The sequence below is a fragment of the Alligator sinensis genome, unplaced genomic scaffold, assembly GCF_000455745.1.
Source record: "Alligator sinensis unplaced genomic scaffold, ASM45574v1 scaffold594_1, whole genome shotgun sequence".
NCBI lineage: Eukaryota > Metazoa > Chordata > Crocodylia > Alligatoridae > Alligator > Alligator sinensis.
In genome coordinates, this window is record NW_005842286.1 from 198,597 (window position 1) to 223,995 (window position 25,399).

The window sequence follows — 25,399 nt, forward strand, 5'->3', positions numbered from 1 at the left end:
CAGTGCCCAGCACAAAGACACAGAATTTAACAACCCATGCCTTAAAATGCCTCGGGGATCGTACTACATGCCAGCCTCACAGGGGAGTCCCCCCACTTGCTTAACTGGCATTGTATTTGTAAAGAGCATCCTCAGAAGAAATGCACCCAGGGCCTGATCCTGTCCCTCTGAAACCAACAGCAAAGCTCCAACTGTTTCCTATAGGCACAGACAGCACCGATGATTGCGGTGATGTGTGGAGCAGACTGCGCTGAGCCTGGAATAGCCAATATTGTTTAGGGGTTGGAAATAAATCCAATGCAAGAGGGAGGTGGCTGGGCTCCAGGAGGCTGCTCAGAGCCTGTCTTCTTGTCCTGGGCTGCAGTGATTTACAGTGCAGAGGCGGAAGCTGCATAGGACCGAGCTCAAGCAGTCTCCCAGTAGCAACACTCTGGGCTGCCAAGCAAAAGAGCAGAGCTGCAGTCTTGGAGGAGGGCTCTCTCACTCTTGGCTGAAAGCTTCCTAGAGGCACGCAGCATTTGGCTGTGGTAGGTGGCATGGCTACACCAGGCACTGTTTTGGTAGCAACCCCTGCCAAACCACGAGGAGTGGAACGAGTGGGCTCCGCACGGAGCATCAGCGCTGTCCTCTCGGCTCCAACGCGGTGCGGCGGTGCAGACACATTGGAAGTGGGAGGCACTGGGTACCAGTGATGTAGCCTAGCTCGGAGGACATCAAGGGAGCTACGAAAGGGATGGAAAATCAGCAACCGGTGTCTGCTCCCGAACTTGGCCCAATGTTAACCTGTGTCAGTGCTGACCCTACAGAGCCTCTGAATCCTGGCACAACCAGACCTAGAAGGGACAGATGCCCCAGTAAAAGAGATAAGACAACCCAAGTGTAGGTGTCCCTATAAAATCATAGATACGCAAATATAATAGAGATGGTCTAAGGAAGGACAACCTGACCTGGTAAAGAAAGGAACACAATAATCTGGGTAGAATATGAGCTTATGAACCATAAGAAACAGCTGACACAGAGATCTCCCCATATAGTAATACCCCCCTGCTTTCAGGCACACAGAGCTTTCTAGCTCATACCAGTTTATTATGGTACCAAATCAAGAGTGTGAGTTAGAGTTGACTAATCATTGCTTCAGTGGCCAGATCCTCAGCTAATTTAAAGCTCAGTCCAAGCTGATAGAGGGATCCCGATTTACACCGGCTGAGGAACTGTAGAGGATTTAATTTGAGATGGTTTCTCATCTCAGTGTTTGTGAGTTGTGCTTCAGCCTCCAAAGATCAGAGGTTTGAATCCAAGTCCATCAAGTCTGGAAAATTGGATGTGTTGTATAACTTGCTTTCCAGTGCCTGCTGCTGCTTGTTGGGTCAGCAGGCCATGAGAAGAGCCCTTTTGCAGCACTGCAATGTTTGCTCTTTCCATTTGGACTGGAAAATGGAAAGGACAGGGCTGAGGGGAATGAGAAGATACTCACAGAGCTTTCCTGAATTTCAGAAGGAGGTCAGCTCAGGTGTGATGCGTATCCAGGCAAAGTCCAAAAGAAAATCAGTATTGATTTGCCCAACTATTGAGCCTCACCTATGCAGTACAGTGGATTACTAGATACATTTCTACAGGCAACCCTAGCACAGCAACGTGGCCTCAACTTTTTCTGAACTCTCCAAACCAGGAGATGGAGGCTATCCCTACACCAGTAATCCTCAGACTTGTTAGACTCGAGGCACCCTTCATTAAACTCAAAGCTAATGAAATGCCAGCTCTATACTTTCACTCATGTTTTGACTAAGGAAAAATACTAGAGAAAGTCTTCAGTTGCAAAGAACTCAGAAAGACCACAGCAGGTCAGGATGGTTTGGATGCTATGCATGCCTATTTGAAATCTCTGGGTTTATCTTGTGCATCTTGTGTAGCTGTTTGCACACCTAATAGTGCTCATCCTGTGTGGCACCCCACAGAGCCCTTGAAAGGGTATCCCAGCACCGAGGCACTGTAACACCCTTTGGAGAGTCACCGATCTACCCAATGCCTCTGGTGTCCCCAGGGATGGCCACTCCTGAGCATGCCCCTACCGTGTTCACATGCCCTGAACTGGGAGGCGTGGTGGCTAAGCCGCTCCAGAGACCTCCCTCTGCTCCCGCATGCAGCTGTTCTCAAGCCCATCAGAGATAGAGAGGTCAATTTTGGTGCATGATTTTTGGGATTAAGGTCACATTATAGGTGACCGAGGTGTACTTGAGAACGGGCCTCCCTGGAGACATATATAGGCATTACCCATAACTTGGAGGAAGGAAGGAGCCACACCAGGACACTCAACAGGTACAGGCAGTGGCCCTTTGTGTGAACCTCCCCAAATCTTGGCTGGCTTCCTCTTCAAGGCTCACCTTTTACCAGTTTCCAGTTGTAAATTTCCACCTCATCAGAAGCTTCTTTCTCGATGGCAATCTTCCGCAGGAGCTCCTTGGGGTTCTCCGAGCTGGGGGGCACAAACATGTAGACCAAAACCCTGTTCAGATGCTTGGTACATTTGGGGGTGCTTATTTCATCAGTGGGCTTGACTCTGGCCTCTAGGCAAAAAATAAGGTCAGTGTTAGCTGTTGCTCAGACGTATAGCTACTAAGATTGGTACAAAGGCTGGAAGACCGGGCTTTCTAGTCGCAGCTCCAAATTGTTTTTCTCTTGGGGCTTCCAACAATCAAGAGTTTTTTGTTGGGGGACTGCATGCAGGTCTCGCCAGCAGGGACCTCTCTGACTTATTTATTACAAGCTTCATAGAGAATCAGAAAAACAAATGGAGAAAGGGAGCTCCATCCCCTGCTCAGCGCAGGATCACCCCTGTCTAAATCATCTCTTTCAAGTATTTAAGTTGCTCTTAAAAGTTTTCAAGGATAGAGTTTCTACAACCGACATAGCCGCCTCCACAGTTAGAAGAGCCTTCTAGTTATCCAATCCAGATCTCCCTTGTTGCAATTTCAGGATGTTATATCCTATCCTGATCTCTTTGGACAGCTAATACCAGTAATCTATTGCTATCTTCTTTATAACCATCCTTTAGGTCTTTAAGGACTGTTATGTAATCCCCGCTCAAGCTTCTCTTCTACAGACTATATAAACCCAGTTCTTCCAGCCTGTTTTGTATGTCACATTTCTAATAGCTCTAATGATTTTTGTTGCTCTCTGCTGGGCCTTTTCCAATGTATATGGTTTCTAATCCAAGGCCTGTATACAGAGCATTACAGAGCTCAAACAGCAGCAAACTAAAAACTTCCACCAAACAAAGCAGGGCAAAATTCCCATCCTGGACCCCACTGGGGGATCTTGACCATGAGACGCTCCTTCTGGGCACACAGGTTTCTCATTGCTTTCAAAAGGGGGAGAGGAGGGTTCATACCAGATCCCTAGACCTGGGCACTCCTCAATGTTGGGGATGCTTGTATCTGGTTTTGACTCCCATTTACCAATCTTAGAGTCAAAGCTTTAACTGGTATCAACAGCACAGCTGCATGGAAGCCAGCAGAGCTATGCGGTTTACTAGCTCTGGATATTGTCCGTAAATTTGGAAGCTTACCTGATATGTTGGCCTAGCCTGAGGGATTGGTCTTCATCTGTGGAATGGGTGGAATAACCTGCTCTGCTTCCCAGGGACGGGTAGAGATGAGACTGTTTCTACAGCATCTAAAAGGTAAGTGCTATGCCTAACCTTATTATCAGTATTAGGGTCACTCATGCTTTTGGGGTGTGGGCTCCAGGACATCCAAGCAAAACCTCCTCTCCTGGGCTCTGGAGGAAAGGAAGGTGTAAAGCAGCTGTGGGGCTGTTGGCCTCCGTTATTATGCTGGTCCTGGGAACTACGTGGTGACTATGGTGGATCAGAGAGATGAATCAGTCAAACTGGTACTCTCTCCTCATCCCCCTCTTGGTAGCTGCCTGTCAAGCCGCATCCTTCTCTTTTACCCCAGTGGGTATATAAATGACACCAGTTTGGACCTGATTCTGACCTCAGTTCAGTTAGCATCGATCTTGCTTCCATTACATCAGAGAGACGAGACAGCAGGGCAGAACAGAGCAGATCGGCGCAGCGCCAGGATCCAGCCCCACACACATGCTCAGCATCACACCCACTTGCATTCACTCACACCCGCCTGTCGAGGTGCCGCTTACTCTGTACATGTCACCTCCGAATTTCGCCTGCCCTGTCAGAGGGGAGGATGGAGTGGGAGCAACTCTAGAACCGCAGGCGATTTTTAGCCCCGCCAGTGAATGTGTGCCGTTCATTCCCAGTTTCTGGAGTCATTAACGGTTAGGTTTTGGAAGCCGGTTTATTGCATTTGGTTGAGGTTCTTGGAACTTGGCGGAGTCCCCTCCCTCCAGTGAATTTAGCCTTGTTCTCTCGCCGTGTTGGATGTGGAGCTCATTAAGCTCCTTAGGCAAGAGTTGGGTTTGGTGTAAATAGATGGGGTCTATTTTAGGAGCAGGATTATTTTCAGGCCTGAGTCTGATTAGACTGGGGCATCTCCGCCCTCCGCAGTGGACTTATGTGATGTCTGATTCACCATGTTGTGAATGAGATCAGAATCCCAATATACGTAAGGATAAAAGCAGGGTAGTGTTTTTCACTGGCCATAATATAGTCCAGTGAGCTGTTCAGACATAGGGCTTTAGCATGACATTAACAGGATGTACCCGTGCTCCTGTCCTTCTCCAGTGCTTCTCCTACTCCTAAAACAGACAAAACCTCCACTGAAGCCCAAGCCTGTTAGACCTGTTCAAGGAGTGCAGAGTGATACACTCCTGCCGTTGATGCTACACTGATCCTAAGGATAATCTTTGGCAATCTTATTACACCTTTCAGGGCATTTAAGCCACAGGTGAGCAAACCTCACAACCCCCGTTTTGAGGGGATTTACAACACACAAGAGTTAAATAACTTGCCTATGCTAGCACGGGGCAGAACTGGGAATAGACCCCAGGAGTCCTGGTTGCCAGCATGGCCTCTGAGCTCTTAGACATGTTGTCTCAGCACACGTGGTCTGTAATCACTCCCCCATTGCTAGGATCTCTTTTCCTCCCCCCCATGGGTCTCCACTCCTGCAGATAAAAAGCAGGCACCTCTTTCACCCGGGCTGCTAGGTGCATGAGAGCGAGAGGAACAGAGTCTTGAAAACTACTTGGAAAAGAAGGTGGCTCCAGCCCTGATCCCAAAGATGCTAATAGCAGAAGACAAAGCTTAGCGAAGCCATGACCATGCATGGGGATGCAATAAGTTATGCATAGGAAGGACAGAGGAGGAATCACTCAGGCTCAGGTCTGGAAATTTAGCAGCTGGGGAGCTGCAATTAATGCTGCCACCACTTCTCTTTAATGAGGCCAGGATACAACCCTGGACTTGCCAGCTCCAATCAAGAGATCAGGGCAAGCCATCCCCTGAAGACACGTCACCTGTAGCAAGCCCAGAGCCATGCCCTGGTCCTGGCCGGGCTGAGTGAGGCAATCAGGGCAGCCAGTCCCCTGAAGACACAGACAAATGCCTTTGCTTCAGTCCTTAAAGGCCAGGCCTAGCCCACAGTCTCCTCGTCCAGGCAAAGGTGAAAATTCCCGCTCCTGCCCTTTCTGGCTCTGACTCTTGACTCCAGTGAGACCCTCGGCGTTCCCTGATTCCGGTGCCCTGCTCCTGATTCTGGTTTGACCTTCAGCTTTTGGCTTCTGACCCTAGTTAACCCCTGGCTCATCTCCAGCTTCATCGTCCTGACTGTGGCTACAGCTTCCAAGTCCAGTTCTGACACCAGCTTCTCCAGAACCCAGCACAGGGACTACACATGCACTTCAGGTAGCTAACCTAGGCTAGACCATTCCTGTCCCCCGCCTCCACATTTCTGGACCTCTGGGGAGACCCTCCTGTGTTGCACAGACCAAGACTTTTTTCCTTTGCCTAAGAAAGTGGTAGAAGCTCCGTCACCTAAACTTCTAAGACTAGGCTAAGCACAGAGGGATGGGACATAAGGAACAAACCTTCCCTGGGGGACCATAATCAATTCTGAGGCTTAGCAGGTCTGATTTCTATGATTCAAGCCCAAAAGCTTTCAGAAAAGACCAGAATCCTACAAAGAGACACCAAATTCCAGTTGTCAGGTACAAAGTTAGGATCTAAGTGGGCCAACACATGCTTCTGCTGCTGCAGTCATGTGTCTCCTCTTGCTCTCAGTGAGTGCGTCTACACATGCATGTTACTGCACAGTAGACTCATTTACTGCACAGTAAAGCATCACCATCTGCATGTGCACCGCAATAAGGGTGCACTAAATTACTTTACTCTGTAATATACTCTATATATTATCCTACAATATTATCCTTAATATTGTCCTTAATATCATAGGATAATCCCGTAAAACACAGGTACTATCCAATGGCAGAGTAAATTACTGTGCTTAAACGCACATGTGGATGGTGATGTCATGATTACTTTACTCTGGCTCAAATTGCCCCAGAATTTATTCAGTCACATTAATTGCATATGTTAATGCACCCAGTATATGCATAAGTATTTGTAAAATGAGGGCCTTAGAGCAAAGCAATTGAAAGAAACCAAAAGAGAAGCCTGTGGCTGGGAACAAACATTGAATTTGTCCTGGGACAAGCTGTGCCTGTGTTTGTCCAAGAACAGAAATGTCCCGGGATTGGCACGTACACCCATTGCCCTTCCGTCAGGGTTTAGCGAGTGGCTGAATGCACAGACACTTTTCTGTCACTGATTCCATGATATAATTCCTGGACAGCCATTCAGACTCACTTTGTGATGTCCCAGGACAAATTGGTAGCCCTTCATATCCCATGAATCTTTTTAGAATTTGTCCTGGGATAACAGACATGGACATCTGAATAACTGCTCTTTATCCTGGGATAAAATGATTTCTCCCAGGACACATGTAACACCTGTTTGTAGCCTGTAGTAAAAGAGAAAGAAACACCAGGAGGAGCAGGTAGTGCTGATAAGCCTGATCTCTGTCCCGTCTCTTACCTGAGCATACTTTGCAGCACTTCCCTTCTACTTTCTCTGGATATTCACAGGGATATTCCTTGGGACATGTGATCTTCTGGCAGTCCTGGACCCCATCTTTGCATGTGCACAGGATGCATGGCAGGGTGCCGTACAATCGGAAGACAGGGTGCCACACCTCTCCATGGGAGTAGGTCTTCCCATTGTAAACGCAAGCTGGAGACAAGGAGAGAAGGGGGTTCCTAGTAGCGCCAGCAATAGTAGTAACAGCAGGGATGTACGTTAGTAAGGTGCTTCTTATGCTGATGGGACTCAACATATCTATCAAGCTAGAAAAAAGGGGTACCATCTACCAGCACTGCAGTCCAGCCCCTCTGGGTGCAAAGGAGCCACAGAAACATGACATTGTCCCGTAGGACAGAATGTGAGAATGAAAATTGCCCAAACTGAAACAACAAGGGGGATTTAAACAGCAGAATAATGGAAACCAGAAGTGGAGAGGACCTCAGGAAACCACCTAGATAAGTGGTGCTCAGTTTCGGCCCCTCAGGCCAGCAGGCTGAATCAGGACCTGAATGCATCCTGTGCACCAGGATCAGGTCCTGAGGCCCTGTGCCACCTTTACCTATTCCCTGCACCACCCCTGCAAGCTAGGTTTGCACCCCAGGTCCCCAGGCCACCTCTGGTCAGCTGGGATTGTGCCTTGGGGACCCATGCCACTCCTGCCTGGCTGGGAACAGGCTCTGAACAACCTGCACTGCCCCCAAATGCCAGGGTCAGGTCTTACACTGGGGTGCAGGGTTACAGGAGCCCCATGGGGATAGATGACATGGTGTCTGGAGCTGGATCTGGCCCACAGGCCAGGGGTTGAGCACCCCAATCTAGTTCCTCCGCACAACAAAACAGGCAGTTTTAAAAGTTGGAATTTGGACAGGGCCATGGGACTGACAGTCCTGCTTCTGCAGGAAGTGCCATGGTGTCTTTAATGAGCATGAGTGGTCAGGACCAGGGGGGACCAGTGACATTTATTAGGCCACTGGTTTCAGCCACTGTAGACCCTCACGTGTCTTTGGAGGCCTCTCTTCCTCCTTCCTGGGGACAAACCCACAAGGTGGCACTTGCAGGGAGGAAGGGTAAGGACTGTCAAGTTGGCTCAGTTTTCCCAGATGGTCCCATCAGGCTGCAGCGATAATTCCCCTCTACCTCCCGGGATCCTCCCCATGCAGGGATACTGCCACCCCTCCGCCTGCATTATAAGGGGAGACTCCTGAGAACAACTGCTAAAGTCCTGCCCCTGGCTGCATTCACCCTCCAGGATTCGTGAAAGGACCCCAAACTGCTCCCTCTCTCACCAGCATCCCAGCAGCCCAGGAGAAGGCCGTGGAGTCTAGCCCAACCCAACACATCCCTTTAGCCTGGAAGGCAGCAGATCCACACATGCAAGGGACACATGGATTAGGGTATCAGGATGGCTGCCAGCAGTGATAGCTTATGCGAGTCACCCTCCCCATCCCGGCACTGACATCCAGCCTTCCACAAACCCACGTTACCATCTCCTGCACTGATGCAATGACCTAGCACTCGCAGCCCACTCTGGGCACCTTTTTTCCAGGGAATATCTCAAAAGCCGCCCGCCCCCTCCCAAAGGAATTACCTTTCTTATGCTTTTCTTTCAAGACGATTTGGACTGTGGTGCCACCTGCCCCTTTCGGCTTGAAGCCCCGGGGGATGAACTCCAGCGAAGAACTCATGATAGGGGATGGAGTCACCCCCCGGTGACCCGACCTCCGGCCGGCCATTTCACCGGAGCACTGCTCTTGGGAATGTCTCTGTGAATGGAGGGAGACAAGGATATTCCTCAGACCCTGGCAGTCTGGCTGCCCTGTCTCTAACACTTCATGAGAAGTGCTAAGGCAAAGTCATGCTGCCCTAGCACAGCATGGGGAACATGTTTAAGGCTTTGAGAAGCCACAGGGACCACTTGGTTAACCACAGGTCTGGAAGAAATCAAGAGAACTGGGTCCTCTTCCAAGCTCTGCCAGCAAAGCCATGCAACCTCCCCGCCAAGCCAGGGACCACGCTGAGAAAACAGCACTGCCCACTTGCTCCCACTCTGAGAGACCCAACACCAGTCAATCAGATTATAGTATCCTGCATGGGGGCCCCGTTGCTGCTCTCCTGCTCCCTGAACGTGTCTACATGTGCAATTAATGCTATTTGGCTTTACTGCGCACTAAATTTACTACCTGCGTTTACTACTACTATGCAGTTTAAATTTACTGTGCAGTAGACTAATTTACTATGCAGTAAGTCCCTGCACATGTAGATGGTGATGCTTTGCTGTGCAGTAGATTAGTCTTGTAGTTAGCACAAAGGATCCTCTTGTAGTTATTTTTGTAGTTTTATAAGTTATGGAGGTGTGATGCTGGCAATGCAACTGCTGAGCTATGAAAAGAGCAAGGGCAAGACACTGTAAGTGACTTCATCCCACAAACCTGGCATGAGCCCTCCAACTCTAAATGCAGCCATGAATCAAGCTAAAGAATCAAGGAGCTCACTTTTTCCTCCCTAATATTGTGAAGACCGAGACTAGGCAGTACCACAGTAACAAAACTCCCTCTAGCCCTGCCCAGGCTCTGGCTGCCACGCTGGAGCTATGTACAGAGGAATGAACTCCTTTCACGTGAGGAAAAGAAGGGAAGCCAGCCTCCTGAATGACAGCACTTGCTACCCAGGCATGGGAAATAGGTTGTGTTTGCATTGGCATCCTTTCCGAAATGTCCCATTGTGGCTCAGTCCAGTGCAGCTCTTCCAATGGCAGGAGACAGGAGGAAGCACTCTTATGGTTAGGGCTGTGGGTGGCCTTTAACACATGAACTGCCATTGCTCAAGCTACCTAATAGAGTCAGGAGAAGAGTTCAGAGGTCAAAGGACAAATATGAGTGCCAGGAAACCAGGGTTTTACTGCTGGGGACCAACCATGCATCTCTTTATCCTGACCCCGTTGGCTTGAACAGAGGGTAGGGCAAAGCAGAAGCTGGTCAGAGATCCCAGTGCTGCTCTGCATTCAAAGAGGGCTTCCAAATATTTCTGAAAGGAGGAATCCATTGTACGTGTCAGGATTTTCTCCTGCTGCTTGGTCACCACCATAATACCTGAGTCTCTTCAACATACAATTCATAGCAATAATGAAGTTGCTAATGAGCATCCGGGGACTCTGAGGTCCGCTCCATGAAGTCCATTAGCAACTTCATTATTGCTATAAATTGTAAGTTGAAGAGACTCCAGCTGGGGTCTGCTGAGTTATGAAACAACCAAGTCTGCTTGGGGTTGGTTTTTTTGGTCAATGCTGGGTTTTTATTCGTTTCTTTAATATTTTTGGCTTGACTGATTTTTTGATCAAAGAATGACTGATAGGGCATGCATAGCAAAGTTATGGCTTTCCATGGACTGGTCATCAGAATTGGGTTAAAAGGTATGAATGGAGTTTTAAAATGCAAACATCACGTACAACACCTCTGTTTAATTGCAGGGGCTCCTCTTCGGTGGATTTTTCATAGGAACCATCTGCAAAAAAACCCCAAAGGTTACGATTAGGGGCATAGCAGGTCAGAGTGGGAATGTCTCTGGTGCAGGATCTTCTCAAAGGAGAACCACGCAAAGCAGGCAGCACGGTCAGGGTCTGACTCCACAAGTCTGGCGTGGAGCTTGCAACTTTAGCATAGCCATAAATAAACCAAAAGGAGCAAAGAGCTCATATTTTCCTCATGTTTTCCTCCACTGCACTGCGCATGCACAGGCAAGCCAATAGGGAAATGGTTTCATAGGCAAGTACAACTAAAAGGGACCTCATGATGCCATATCAAGTCCAGTCTCCTGCTCAAGGCAGGATCACCCATGACTAAACCATCCCAGCCAAGTGTCTGTCCAACCTGTTCTTGACATTTTTTAAGGATGGAGATTGCACAGCTTCTCTGAGCAACCTGTTCCAGGGCTTGACCACCCTCGGAGTTGGAAAGTTCTTCCTAAGCTCCAACCTAAATTTCCTCTGCTGAGCTTGAGGTCGTTGCTCCTCATCCTATCCCCTCCAGCTACAGAGTGTAGTCTGTCTTCATCCTCTTTATAATCACCCTTCAGGTATCTGAAGATGGTGATCAAATTCCCCCCTCATTCTCTTCTCCAGACTATATAGCCCTTACCTTCCCTCGTAAATCATGCTTCTGATCACTTTTGTTGCTCTCCGTTGGACCCTGGCTGCCATGCTGGAGATTATTCTGGGACGAATGGGCTCCTTTCAAATGACAGTCAGAGGAAACACCTTTAAGTGATTAATGCAGGGGCCAGCAATTATTTTGGGCGGAGGGCCGCTTACTGAGTTTTGGCAAGGCTTTGGGGGCTGGATGACAGGCAGCCAGGGGCAGATAGATATTACTTTTCTAAATTTTTTAGGGGCCCCACAGGCCGGATAAAATGGCCTGGCAAGCTGCATCCGGCCCGTGGGCCGCATTTTGCCCACCCCTGGTTAAGGGCTTGTCTCTAACACAGTGGGGATGGGTCCCAGTGCAACCCCTGACATGCTCAAAAGCTGAAATTTCACCAGTCAGTGCATGCTGGGTGCTAAACCATTTTGCTCATCCAACCTTTCTTTAAGTATCAGAATGAGAACTCGGCTCTTTTGAAAATTGGGTCCTAAAGGGTGGGGGTGGGAATCCTTCACTGATAAATCAGCACGTGCTTAATTCAAGACTGGCAGTGGCAGAGGAGACATCATCAGGGACGTCTTTAGAAGTTCCTTTTGTCTTTTGCACGAGTATTTTACAACCCTAAGAAAACACTGCTACTAGCAAGTCCTGGAGGCTTGGATTTTGAAGACATAGCCGTCTTCTTTTCAACAGAAGTGCAGGCTGTCAATCATGGGAAGGGGATAGCGGTATTGTGTGTTTAGCATCCTGGATGGCTTCCTCAGGGTTTGGTGACTTCTGGCAATGCTAGCCACATGTATGCAACTTGCAGGGAGGAAGACAGGAAGTTGGACTGCAGGATAAAGGTGCCCAGGAGGGCTGGGAGTTTCTAAAGGGCACAGTATTGGAAACCCAAGAAGAAATTTTCCCAACATGATGGAAGCACAAGAGGAATGGGAAGAGACCAATGTGGCTGCACAAGGAGCTTCAAGGATGCCTCAAATGCAAAAGGAAAGCATAGAGGCAATGGGAAAATAGGCAGGTCACCAAGGAAGTGTACCAGAAAATAGCAAGAACCTGCAGGGACAAAATCAGGAAGGTGAAGGTATAAAATGAGCTGCCCTAGGCGAGGGAGGTTAAGGGCAATAAGAACTCTTATTATAGAAATTAAGGGCTGGAAGGGACCTCGAAAGATCATTGAGTCCAACCCCCATCTTCTTATGAGAAGATGCCAATAAGGTAGAGATACTCAACAGCTACTTTGCCTCAGTCTTCATAACAAAATTAAGGTGCAACCAGATAACTAATAAGGATTATTTGGATGAGGAAGGAGACAAGCTGAGGGATGAGGCAGCAAAAGAGACAGTCAGCAAGCCTCTGATGGGTCTGAATGAATTTGAATCAGCAGGGCTGGATGAACTTCATCCCAGGGTACTGAAAGAACTGGCAGAGATCTTCGAGGCCTTGGCAATGATATGCATGAAGTTGTGGGAGCTGGGCCAGGTACCAGAGGACTAGAAAAAGGCCAACATAGTGCCCCTCTTTAAAAAAGGCAAAAAGGAGGACCTGGAGAACTACAGCCCTGTTAGCCTCAACTCAATACCTGGGAAGTTACTGGAGCACATTATAAGGGAATCCATTTGCCAGCATCTGGATAAGGAAAGGTTGATCACAAGCACCCAGCATGGATTTACTAAGAACAAATTGTGCCAAACAAATCTGATCTCCTCCTTCAACCAAGTAACTACTGTGGATATAGAATATCTGGACTTCATCAAGGCTTTTGGCAAGGTCCCACATGACCTTCTCATAAACAAATTGGAGAAATATGGGCTAGACAAAACTACTATAAAGTGGAGAGACAGCTGGCTCAATAGCCACAAACAAAAAGTAGTTACAAATGGATCCATGTCAGAATAGCAGGAGGTTTTGAGTGGAGTCCCACAGGGGTCTGTCCTGGGCCTAATGCTGTTCAACGTGATTATTAATGACTTGGATGCCGGCATAGAAAGCTTCTTCGGCAAGTTTGCAAATGATACATAACTAAGAAGGTTTGTGAGCACATTGGAGGATGGGAGCCCAATTCAGAAGGATCTTGACAGACTGGAAAGTTGGGCTGGAGCTAATGGGGTGAAGTTCAGTGTGGACAAATGCAAAGTGCTGCTCCTGAGGAAGAAGAATCAAAAATCCAAATACAAAATGTGAGACACTTGGCTGGATGGTAGCAGTACAAGGAAGGATCTAGGAGTTATGGTAGATCACAGACTCGGCATGAATTTGCAGTGTGATATACTGCAGATCAGTGGTTTTCAACCTGTGGCCCGCAGACCCCTGGGGGTCCACAAACTATGTCTAAGGGGTCTGCAAAAGATGACTATGATCAATCAAAAATATGTGAATACCCACACTTACAATTCAAAGGGGTCCACACCTCCATTTGAAAGGTTTTAGGGGTCCACAAATGAAAAAAGGTTGAAAGTCACTACCAGAGATGCACCAAAGGCGAGTATGGTTTTGGGTTTCATCAACAGAAGCATTAGGTGCAAGATACAGGAGGTGATGATGCCTCTCTACTCAGCGCTGGTGAGGCCTCACCTGGAGCGCTGCGTCCAGTCCTGGACTCCACATTTTAAAAAGGACATGGAGAAGTTAAAGAGGGTTCAGAGGTGGGCGACAAAAATGATAAAAAGCTTCCAAGGCAAGTCACAGGAGAGGTTGAAGGAAATTGCCACGTTCAGCTTGTAGATAAGACACTTAAGAAGGCACAAGACAGCAGTCTTCAAATACTTGAAGGGCTGCCATAAAGAAAAGGGAAAGCACCTTTTCTCTCTTGCTGCGGAGACGAGGACATGAACCAAGTTGCAGCAAAGTACATTCAGATTGGATCTCAGCAAAAACTTCTTCACTGTGGGAGCAGGGAGGCAGTGGGATAGATGCCCAGGGAAGATGTGGACTCTCCATCACTGGAGGTGTTCAACAGGTTGGACAGGCACTGGTCAGGGATGATCTAGGTGTAGCGATGCCTATGTTCTCCTATGGAGATGTCCCAGGCTTCTGGGCGTTGCTGGTTGCCGCATGGGGCCAGGAAGGAGTTTTAGGCTGCTATGAGTGCCAGAGGGGTTTTTTTTCCTTCCTCAGCGGCTTTAGATGTTGGCTGCAGCCCAAGCTGGGGGTTTTGACTGGGCCGTGCCAATGCTCCTGCTGGGACTTTAGCCTGGAGGTTCCTGGCTAGACGGTCTTGGCCCTGCACTCAGGGTCAGACCGACACCACATTTGGGGTCAGGAAGGAATTTTGCCCCGTGCTAAAATTAGTGCAGACTAGGGGGTTTGCCTTCCTCTGTAGCAGGGGACGTGGCCCTTCCCGTGCTCTCTCAAGTGTACATTAACACCCTTTGCAGCAGCAGGATGTTGGCTGCTATTGTCCCCCTGCCCAACCCTTGCCAGGTTCAGGTGTGATGTCTTGTGTTAAGGGCGACTGCATAGTTTTACTAATAGGTTAGACAATGGAGTTGTAAAGGATGGTTTGGACAGGGATGATGCTGCCTCAAGCAGGGAGTTGGGCTAGCTGATGGGGTCTCTGGTTCCCTCTTCCTCCTCTGGCTTCTGCCCCTGCTTCTGGAGACAGTGCAGGGCAACGGGAGGGAGGGAGGAAGGGAGCTGGGCTGCCTGGGCTGCCATGCACTATGAGCAGCTGTGCATGTGGTGGGGAGGAGGCTGCTCACAAAGCATGCAGCCCCCATCTGCACCCCATACTGCATGTGACCTCCGGCTGCCCAGAAAATGAACAGCCCTGTGGTCTAGTATAAGAGAGCAAAAACGGTGTCCTTACCTGCACGTCATTGTATCATACGGCCAAGTGTCAGGGCACGTGCACATATTCTTGGGACCTGCCTTACTTTAAGTGGCATGATCATAGACCGGGCCTCACCAGTGCACGTGTTCACTGGTGCCGGGAGCCACACCAGTCATTTTTTCCCCAATCTAACCTCCCCGGATATATGTACAGATCAGCACATCAATTGATCTAACCCTCATTAGGATGCTCTAAGTGTAACATCTGCATGTGCCCTAAGGCTATAGAGAGACAGGATGGTATAGCGCCCAGGCCTAAGCCTCACCTAACAACATTGGGTTTGATTTTCCTACCACTTCCCCTGTTGTACATCAAGATGGATAACCGCAAAGCTGCTAGATTCACACTTCTTCTGTAAGTGAGAGGAAAATCAAGCCTGTGTTGCATAAAATGCTAGAGGCCCTTAATTATATCAAAGTGGGTTTTTCCCCTGAGTCTGCCCATGACAGCCAGACACTGGCATCACCAGGGATCCTGGTTTTATCTGATAAAAAAAAAAATCTCTATTTTTCAGATATAAAAAAGTAACCCAAAATCCACATTTTCCCATGATTAAAATGAAACACCACTAATATATAGATATACATGTATATAGTGGTGTTTCATTCTAATCACAAAAAAATGTGGATTTTGGGTTACTTTTTTATATTGGATTTTTTTATCAGAGAAAACCAGGATCCCTGGTCATCGCTGTACTGCAGTACTGGCCTTAATGCAAGCTCCAGGCCTACAGGTGCAACGCTGCCTCTCTTGTCTTGTCAGGGGACCACGTGATAAATCATGGCTGAGGATTGCACGCCTGATGCAGCTCCCATCAGTGATGTGCTATACTGTCAATAAAATAATGCAGGCCACAGCTGCTATCATGCTCACACCACCCACAAATACGCCAGGGAGCTGGTGTGAGACACAGGAGTAGAACTGAGCCTGGGAGGCCTTTACGCGTCACTCTTTTCAGTGACAGGGAGGCAGAGCTGTGTGCGATTTCCAGCACGGTCATATTTAACAAGCTTGAAATCCTTGCTGCTGGCGAACGGAGAGGGCTGTGATTCCCGTTCACTGCCCTCCTCTCAGGCCTTGCTTTACTGCAGTAACACGTTCCCATATTACCTTTGCAGACTTGGCAGCAGGAGTCTGGCACGGCGAGGGGAGAGGAGCACAGCAGCTCAGGGCACGTCACCAAGCCGCAGTAAATCTGGCCTTCCTAGCAAGCACAAAAAGAGAGAAAGCCTTTTTTGTCGCTGTTCTCTAATAGCCAGGGGCTGAACTGTAGCACTGTAACTTTGCAGCAGACTCTCTTCAGTTGATTTCTTATTGGGATGGCACAACAGGACCCCCAGTTTGCTATAGCAAGGATGGCAGCTCTTGCATAATTTGCAGCACTGATCTGCCTGTCTCAACGCCGCCCATCACAGATCCTGAAGCAGCCTTCCCCTCTTGATCAAGGCTAACTGCTAAGTATAAAGCACGCCTGATGGGCCAGGTCCTTATTGACCGTAAATCAAATGCACCCCCTTGACTTCAGGAGAGCTAGTCTGCTTGACAGGGGTTGAAGAGGAGGCTCAGCATCCCCTGCAGTCCATCAGGATGAGAAACAGTGGCCAGACCATGCAGATTAGAGTCAAACAATGCCGTGCTGTGCATCACATGCTCAGACAGGCAAGGGTAAGGACCTGCCCAGCCTGAGACCGTAAGCGGTCCAGGGTGGGGACTGTGCTGATATTCTCTGATCCATAAATGCTAACTGCCATCATCATCATGGCTATCACGAGGTTTCACCCTAAACCTTTCCAGCGGGCTTCTAGTACAAGTTGGTTGAGGGGCGTGTTCAGGTTGCGGGTCTGTGAGCTCTGCTAGGAAAAGTCCTTTACAGACTATGAAGGGAAGAAATTATTTTGATTAATCACGTTCTCAGAGGAAATTAAGTTCTGACTAGCAAAACCATGCCAGGATCCTGCTAAGGACCAGCATGGCTAGCCCTGCTCACACTCCAGCTCCATTCGCTGCACAGGCAGAGCTATGAATGCGAGCCTGGAGCTGGCTCCAGATTTCGTGACTCTGCCCTCCACCAAAGCAATCCTAATCCCCCAGAACCAAGCCCCTCCAGCAGTTCAGTTCATAATCTGGAGCCAGAGATGCATTTTGTGGTTTCGGCACACCCCTGTTGATTACTGGTTGGGAAAAGGCCTGGAAAATGCCAGAGTTGTGCAAATTAAATCTGAAAAATAATAGATGCCGTTCTACCGTGGTAGTGAACACGGTAGAAGCCAACACAGCTTCACTGCAGCTGACGGATTTGCATGTGCTTACCCCAGGACAGGCTTTGCCCCATGAAGTAAAACTACTTCCAGAAGGAAAGTTATGCACTGCAGCTCATGTTTTATCCAGAGCTCAGACATCAGTGCTGAATGGGACCTTCTCCCCCTTGCAAGCACCAGGGTTATTTTTCATTACATCTGTAATGTCTCCTTCAAGGGTAGTCTGGAGAGATGACCTATGAATATCTCTAGTTAAGGGAAGCCCACAAGATATTTCAGCAACCTCAGCTTATGGCAGACCAGACTAAGCAAGAGCGTGTTTGTGATCCTTTTATTTTCTTCTTAGCATCTGAGACATCATTCCACTGAATAAACAGAGAACCAGAGACAAAGGAAAGCAAATCCATGGGGGTCAGTGGTTCTCCATCTCGTTAGGCTCAAGGCATCCCTTGGAAACCGCCAGCTCTCAGCTTTCACTTGTTTTATGACTATGGAAAAATACTACAGCAAATCTCCTGTTGCAAAGAACTCAAAAAGATCCAAGAGGGCAGAATGCTTTTGAGACTATGTGTTCCTGTTTGACAGCTCTGGGTTTATCTTATAAATTCCTAGCAGGGCAAAAATTGGCCAGCACCCCACAGCACCCTTGACAGGATGCTGCCGCACCCTACGTGACAATCACCAGCATTGACAAACGAGGATAAGAAGGAAACAGATCTTGCAAAGAAATGATGCTTCATGGAGCCACTCTGTGTCGAAAGCCCCACGGTGATTGCTGCTCTAGCTCCAGGTATGTAAATCCAGACTTATCACCGCTGCCTTCAATGCATGGAGGGTGGAATTTGGTTCCTGTTTCTTTTAGGTCATGGCTGAGAATGTCAGGTCACTGCTAAGAGCGGTGGATGTAAATGCCTCCAGTGGACGAGAGGCAAATGTCATAAATAACAGAGCTGATGCCAAAGGCCAAAGACTTGCTGCAGTTTTCAAAGAGGATAGTCAGCCCAGCTGTTCGTGCAGCTGTTTTGGCAGCTGGCAGCATCAGACACAAGCAATCAAAGACCGACTGGTGCATGTCTTCATTGTGATCCTTATATTTTCCTCTTAGCAGCCGAGACGTAGTCCTGCCGAATAAACAGGGAACCAGAGGGGAAGGAAAGCAATCCGACACATCTAATGAGAGTGGATGACGCAGGTCCTTGACTGGCCACGTCTCATAAAGCAGATGAACTTAAGCCAGACACTGGAGGTGCCCAAGTATGGACAGAAGTATCCTTCCCATTGTGGAAATATTTCATACACAAAAACCTGCAGATCCATATGTCCACCCATATGCAGTCTCTGGGTCTGGTTCTACCCCACTAATACAGATGTTCATTAGCAGTATGCTTGTGTCAAACCGGTATAGTTGGGAGGATTGGTGCTTATGCCTATATAAAGTTTCTCTCTCGGCTGCCCCACGCTCCTGTCTATCTCTGAGTCCGGCTCTGCGCATCATATTCGGCCATCCTTCCTCATGGTGAGGCCATTACAGTATAAGGCACCTTACAAAGAACCACGGTGCAAATATAATTGATAGTGTATGGTAGCGCATCAGGTCCTGACGTGTCTTTCAGATGATGTTTTGAGTGACTTTGTAAGAGGTGATGAAAGGGGTTGACACAGCCAGACTGCAGCATCTGTTCTTTACCTAGAGGGAACAACAACGGAGGCAACCCCGGTGCCAACACCAACACCACTCAGCATGCCAGGGCCACCTCTTGCAATGAAAGTAGTTTGCTTTCCATGGCTCGCTGGCTCCTTGGCTTCTCTCCTGAGGTTTTCAACAAGGGAGGTACTGTCCACTGTTATGAGGACACTTGACCATTAGGAGTTGGTCAGAGACCAAAACCTCGTTCCACATGGACCTTCCAAGAGTCTGCAGGTACTAATGACAGCTGGACACTTAGCTGTGAGACTTGATCTGAAACAGCCGTGTAGAGTTGACTGGCTCCAGATCCCACCCCCCTGACCTTAGCTGTCTGCTCTCCCTCAGTATCTTCATACAATACCTGGAATGAAGCAATCTCTGTACAAAACTCTCTTTTTTATGGCCCCGGGACATGCAGAGCATTGGAAAGTTACCATATGGCTTCCAAGCTTAGAGTGGTCATTGCTCTTAGTTTTATGCTCTCCTCTTTCCCATTACTCCTGGAGTAGAAGAGGACACTCAATCTATCCTCAGACACTCAGGCCTGGAGTCATCCTGCATCAGACATCCATCTTTGGCCCACACAATGGATGAGCTGTGTTCCTGCCAGCGTAGTAAAGAGTTTGTAAAGTAAACAGGAGTTGGGACATGTTTTCAACAGGCTGTTAATGTGATCCAATTGTGCAGGCAGGGTAAAATGCAGATGCAGAAGGCTGACAGATCTAAGCCAGGCCTATGCCTGAGCCTGTTGCTGGATCCGCAGGCTTTCTGAGAAGAGAGACATTTATTAAATGCCCACTGGCGGTGCTGGCTAACAGAAGGGAGACAAGAGATGCCCCTGCTAGTGATCTGCTTAGGCCTTGGAGACTATAGAAAGACTGCACACAGTCAGACACATGGCCCACAGGCCACATATGGCCCACAGAGGTGGGCTGCCAGGCCTGTGGCACTTTTCTCTGTGTCTGCAGGCCAGCACCCCCACCCACCCCTTGCCTGCCACCGAATTTCTGGTTTCCTGTTGCTATTCAGCATACAGATCAGGAGCACGTGGATGAGCAATGGCAGCCCTGTGTGCTGTACATCCACCCAGCAGCTCTGGCAGCTGTGGCGAAAAGCTCTGTGAGCTGGATACAGAAGTGGGTTGTCCAGGCCATGAGAAGTCCCCTGGTCCAGATGTGACCCACCAACTCATTTGAATTTGATCTCCCTGGTATACACCTACAATCCCAGGGCTGCTAACTAAGGGATATTGTAGGAGCTTCCTACAAAACACAGGAACTGGAAGGGACCGCCTGGTTCATCAAGTCCTGTGCCCTGCTGTTGCAGGCTCCGTGTCACATTAATAACCTTTTATAGGAGCAAGGCATTGGCTGCTGTGGTCCCCCTGCTTTACCTGTGGCAGGTTAGGGTATGATGTCTTGTGTTGTGTCAGGTGTGAGGGTAGTTTTATGAAGAGGGTAGATTGTGGTTTCGTCTAGGATGGTTTGGATAGGGATGATCCTGCCTCAGGTGGGGGGTTGGTCTAGATGACCTCTGGAGCTCCCTTCCAGCCCAACTCCTCTCTGATTCTGTCCATGATTTTATGCTGTGAATGCACACAAGGGTCTTTTGCCATGAGACTGCTGTATGAGACATCCTGGGAAGCAAGGCAGCAATGGATGTCTAAGTGTACAGGGGCAGCATTGCAACATGGTGATGGGACTGGCCTCCCGTCTTGGATCTAGAAGTGAAGGGGGCCAGGTGTTGTCACGCGGGCAGTAGTGCTGCTTCATAAGAAACACCAGATGGTCAGCACCCAGGTCCATGCAGCCCAGAATCCCATCCTCGTGGGTCCCATCCACAGCAAGATGTCTGCGAGAAGCTCCAGTAGATGATTGTAGCATCCCTCTGTCAGGGACAACGGGTCTTCCCTTTGAATATGTAACACGAGGTTGGACCAAGCACTGGAAAGCCCATGGGAAGGAGAGCTTCTACACCGGAAGTGGAGATCGGAAGCCAGCCATAGGTACCAGTCAGATGAAACTGCCCTGACTGCTGGGCAAGGAGTCGATTCTCCCCTCCCTTATTCAGGTTTCCCTCCAATATAAATCCATTAACTGCAGTGAAATTACTTCCTGTTTACACGCGTGCAAGAGCAGAATCCTACCCAGAGGGACAGACCCGATATGCACACATGGAGCAGCTCCGTGTCCTATGGACTAATACCGTGGAAGGCAAAAGGACTCCTTCATGGAGAAAGGCACTGCTCCATACAGGGGAAGCTGCTGCAATCGTGCCCCTGGTAGGACCACAGCCGCAAGAGCTGTAACGCCCCTATGCTGATGGCCATGGGTAGTTGAGCTCCTCAGATTACCTGCAGCATTGTGTGACACTGCGCTCATAGGGTCAGGGCAAGAAGACACAGGCTTGGATGCTCACTCCCTGGCCATATCCTCCCCACGCCGGCCCTCCACGCTGGACTCAGACCCCCTCGGATTCAAAAATAGCTTACGGAGCAGCTGCACTGGACACACTGATGGGGCTGCCGAGAAGGGAAGAGTTCACTGGTGGTAAACATCTCCCCTTGTTGGTAAGTCGTCCCGTTGTATTGGCAAGACTTCACAGGCGCCCGGAGGCCAGACGGCGTGTGCGGCTCTGCAGGGGGAGAGGACGGACAGAAACAAGACTGCTGAGCTCCATGGCTTCCCAGGCCCAGCCCGCAGGAGGTGAAACGCTGACGCTAAACAGATTCCCGGCGCTGACACGGCTCTGAATAATGGGAAGCCGGGACCACCTTCCAGGGGAAACATAAACATAGCGTGTATTTGTCAGATCCCTAAAACTGGATCCAGGCTCGCCTGCACCATCAATAGTTGGAATGAAACCCATAAACACAGTTCAACCCACCTCTCTGAGCATAATTTATCTTGAAATGAGAGCTGCATCACTAAGGACACAGCCGTAGCCAGACTGTTCCAGGAGAGGACACATAGATCAGGCAGACCCATCTCCTTCTTTTTCCCCCCAGGTCCCAGTGCCTGCTGTCCTCCACTAGCACCAACACCCCAGCTTGGGGCAAGCCAGGGAGTAGGTGGGCATTGATCCTGCCCCACCAGTTCATCATTCACCATCTGCTCTGGAGCCCAGCCCAGCAACGCAGGAAGGCAGGCTACTCACCCTCCAGACACCCACCTTGTGTAAGTCACAGCCTAGCCCTTTAAGAGGGAGTTTGCTGCCTCCAGGGCTCCATGCATCCCATTTTTCTTTTGTCTCAGCCTGTCCAAGAGCTAAAGGATCATGTTGAAAGGAAAACCTGCTCCTGGGCCAACAGAAAGAGAGAGCCCAGGCCAGAACGGCACTTACCGGCGCAGCGTGGGCAGCACTGCTGGGGCTCGGTGACGGGGTTGACGCAATGCACGGCCGGGCACTGGATCCGGTAGCAGCTCACGCTTATGCTCTGTTGGCACGGAGAGAGAATGGGGCCGTGTCAGCCAAAAAGTTAAGACTGCCTCCCCCAGCCTGATGTCTTGTGCAGTATCAGGCAGTTTTACTCAGAGGTTAGATAATGGATTTGTCTGAGATAGTTTGGACAGGGCTGATCCTGCCTCAGGCAGGGGGCTGGCCTAGGTGACCTACGGAGGTCCCTTGCAACCCCACTTCTCTATGATTTCTCTGAAGATGCCACCTCATTTGGCCTTTTGTACCAAGCCAGAGGTGCAACTGGCCAGTACGGTGACCAGGACATGTATGACCTCCATCCCCCCACCCTTTGCCCCGCACCCTACACCTTCAGCACTGAAGAGGACAGTGCAGAGGTAGAGGGGGATATTCACTGCTGCTGGGGATGATGTCCCTTCCTATGTTTTTGGCCTCGGAGCAGCCATTTCAACACCAGCTTCCAGCTGCAAAACCTGAGGTGACATCTCCCCGGGAGCTGCTGCAGGAAAGGCGCTCCAACGGTGGAAGAAGCTAAGCCAAGTGACCCCAGTGGAAGGTTTGTGATATTTAAATTATTGGGGAGAACTTACATTGGCACCCAGGTAAGATCCTCAAGAAACCCCGTCACTGCCAAGCTGCTCGGTAGCTGCATCCTGAAAACGTCCTCCCCTGTGCTCAGATACCAGCTCCTCCCAATAGTGCCACGTCTCACCGTTAGGCACACTCTTCTCTACATTTATCAGGTCCCCTAGGAGCAGTGGCTTAGTTTGGGACTCTGATTAGGTCTTGCCCTGGGTAGGTCTCAGTGGTGACAAGGGATACCCGAGGTAGCTCACATGGTGCTAGCTCAGGCGCCAGCAGCTGTGTTAGCGAATTCCCTATGCAGGGCAGCGTACCTCTGAATGCAGGGGACCTGCTTCTGGTCCCCAAGCTACCTCCGGTGTCTCTACACTTCACTGCATTGTGCATTGTAAACAGATTTTCCAATCTAGCTTCTCTTCTGTCTCTGCTATGATGTGGCTTTAGCTTGGTTTTCCCTCCCCCTTTATTGGTGGTGCCCATTTAGTCTGTTTTGGGGGCAGGCATTCTCTATTGTTGTCGTGTGTTTGTACAGTGCCTAACAGTATTTCCTCCATCTCCTTGGAGACCCCTGTTAGGAAGGGTGCAAACATCCTCATCAGGACATGTCTTTCCTTCCTTCTGAGAGGTACGGGGCTCTTTGCTCCATGTCTTTGTCACTCTGGGCTGTGTAGATGTAGCTCACAGGGTCTACATGGGGGGAATGCAGAAGCTCCAGCTAGTACAGCACGGAGATGCAAGTCTCTTCTGCAAGATGGACTAAGACCCAGATATTGCCCCTCTGCTCCCATCCCATCCCTGCCTCCACTCCTGGTGCAGCATCTTGTCTCCCAACACCACTGCCATTCAAGGGTCAGGGTTGCCCTTCATCAGCAGCCACATCTCCACCCACAAGTCACCAGTGAGGCAGGAGACAAGGCAGGCGAGAGCTGAAGTGGTCTAAGAGAGTTCAGCTGTGGAAGTTTTCTGAACAGATTAAGCTACTCCAAAACTTGAGGACCGTTATCACAATCACAGGACCCACCTCCCTGAAAGAGGTTTGCTGCTGGATCTGGACCAATCAGAGGCAGCCAATCACAGGCAGCAGTGGCAAAGCTAGCATGCAGTGTCCTAGATGCCCATTCTTGTGCCAAACTCACCTCCGAGCAGGTGCATCGGATGCAGTACATCAGCCCTTGAGGCTCCAGGTAAGGATGCCAGCTCTCTCCTGGACTGTACTTCTTGCCGCTAAAGTCACAGAACATACCTGGACCTGTAAGTCAAGAAGTGGACACCATGTCAGAGAAGAGGCTTCCCTTAGAGAAGCATCCTCTCCCCCGCAGGAGATCAGCAGAGCTGAGTGCACACTTCCTAATGAACAATGGGACTTGATAGTGGGACTTTCAAGAGCACCCAGGAGAGTCAGATGCTCAGATCCTAACTCCCACTGGCTTCTTCAAAGATCCTTAAACTCAATGGATTTCATCTTTCCTGCTGGCAAGTGGTGACTCTTTGGGCTTTATTCGTTATCCAAGGTTATTCCACTTTTTTCACAAATTGTGTTTTACCCTGTCGGCTTGTCATTCCAAGAGAGTATTGCACTACTTCACCCTTGGTCATAAAAATGATGATTGGTCATAAAAATCACCTAGCGTTGTTTCTGTTCCTGGATTGCCGAAAGGTAATTCTGGCACATCCATTCTATGCTTTGCTTTGTGAAGACCACACTACAGTAATTCTCCTAGAGCCGACTACATAGGCTCCTGGTCTGCTTTGGGGTGGTACATTTGGAAAGTGGATGCAATGGAGAATCACATCTTTAAGACTTCATACACAGAATCAAAGAATCGTGGGAAATGAGGGTTGGACCTCAGGAGGTGATATCTAGTCCAACCCCCTACTCAAGGCAGGACCAGCCCCATCATCCCAGCCAAGGCTTTGTCCAGCTGGGCCTTAAAGACCTCCAAGGATGGAGATGCCACCACCTCTTTGGGTAATGTGTTTCAGTGCTTAACTACCCTCCTAGTGAGAATTTTTTTCCTAACATCCAACCTCAACTTCCTTTGTTGCAACTTCAGCCCATTGCTCCTTGTTCTGTCATCTGCCCCCACTGAGAACAGTCCAGCCCCGTCCTCTTTCAAACCCCACTTCACGCAGTTGAAGGCTGCTATTCAATCCCCCTCGGTCTTCTCTTCTGCAGGCTCAATCAGCCCAGTTCCCTCAGCCTCCCCTCACCAGTCATGTCCCACAGCCCCCCAAGCAATTTCACTGCCCTCTGCTGGACTCTCTCCAATGTGTCCATGTCTAGACACAGGACTCCAGATGTGGCTTCCCCAGTGCTGCATAGAAGGAATAATCACTTCCTTTAATCTGCTGGCAACGCTCCTACCATTGCAGCCCAGGATGCCGTTAGCCTTCTTGGCAACGAGGGGTCACTGCTGGTTCCTATTCAGC

The 25,399-nt window shown here is 49.4% G+C and overlaps 1 protein-coding gene across 1 annotated transcript in view; it reads right to left on the minus strand.

The window, feature by feature from the left end:
- CHRDL2 (chordin like 2) overlaps positions 1 to 25,399 on the minus strand; it is a 54,792-nt gene that overhangs the window by 9,476 nt on the left and 19,917 nt on the right. The window contains exons 2-9 of the mRNA XM_025209385.1: positions 24,106 to 24,218; positions 22,313 to 22,406; positions 21,462 to 21,604; positions 16,136 to 16,229; positions 10,503 to 10,558; positions 8,646 to 8,820; positions 7,013 to 7,207; positions 2,382 to 2,564 (exon numbers count right to left, since the gene is read on the minus strand). Coding sequence (XP_025065170.1) covers positions 2,382 to 2,564; positions 7,013 to 7,207; positions 8,646 to 8,820; positions 10,503 to 10,558; positions 16,136 to 16,229; positions 21,462 to 21,604; positions 22,313 to 22,406; positions 24,106 to 24,218 — 1,053 coding nt within the window. The remainder of the gene's footprint in view (positions 1 to 2,381; positions 2,565 to 7,012; positions 7,208 to 8,645; positions 8,821 to 10,502; positions 10,559 to 16,135; positions 16,230 to 21,461; positions 21,605 to 22,312; positions 22,407 to 24,105; positions 24,219 to 25,399) is intronic.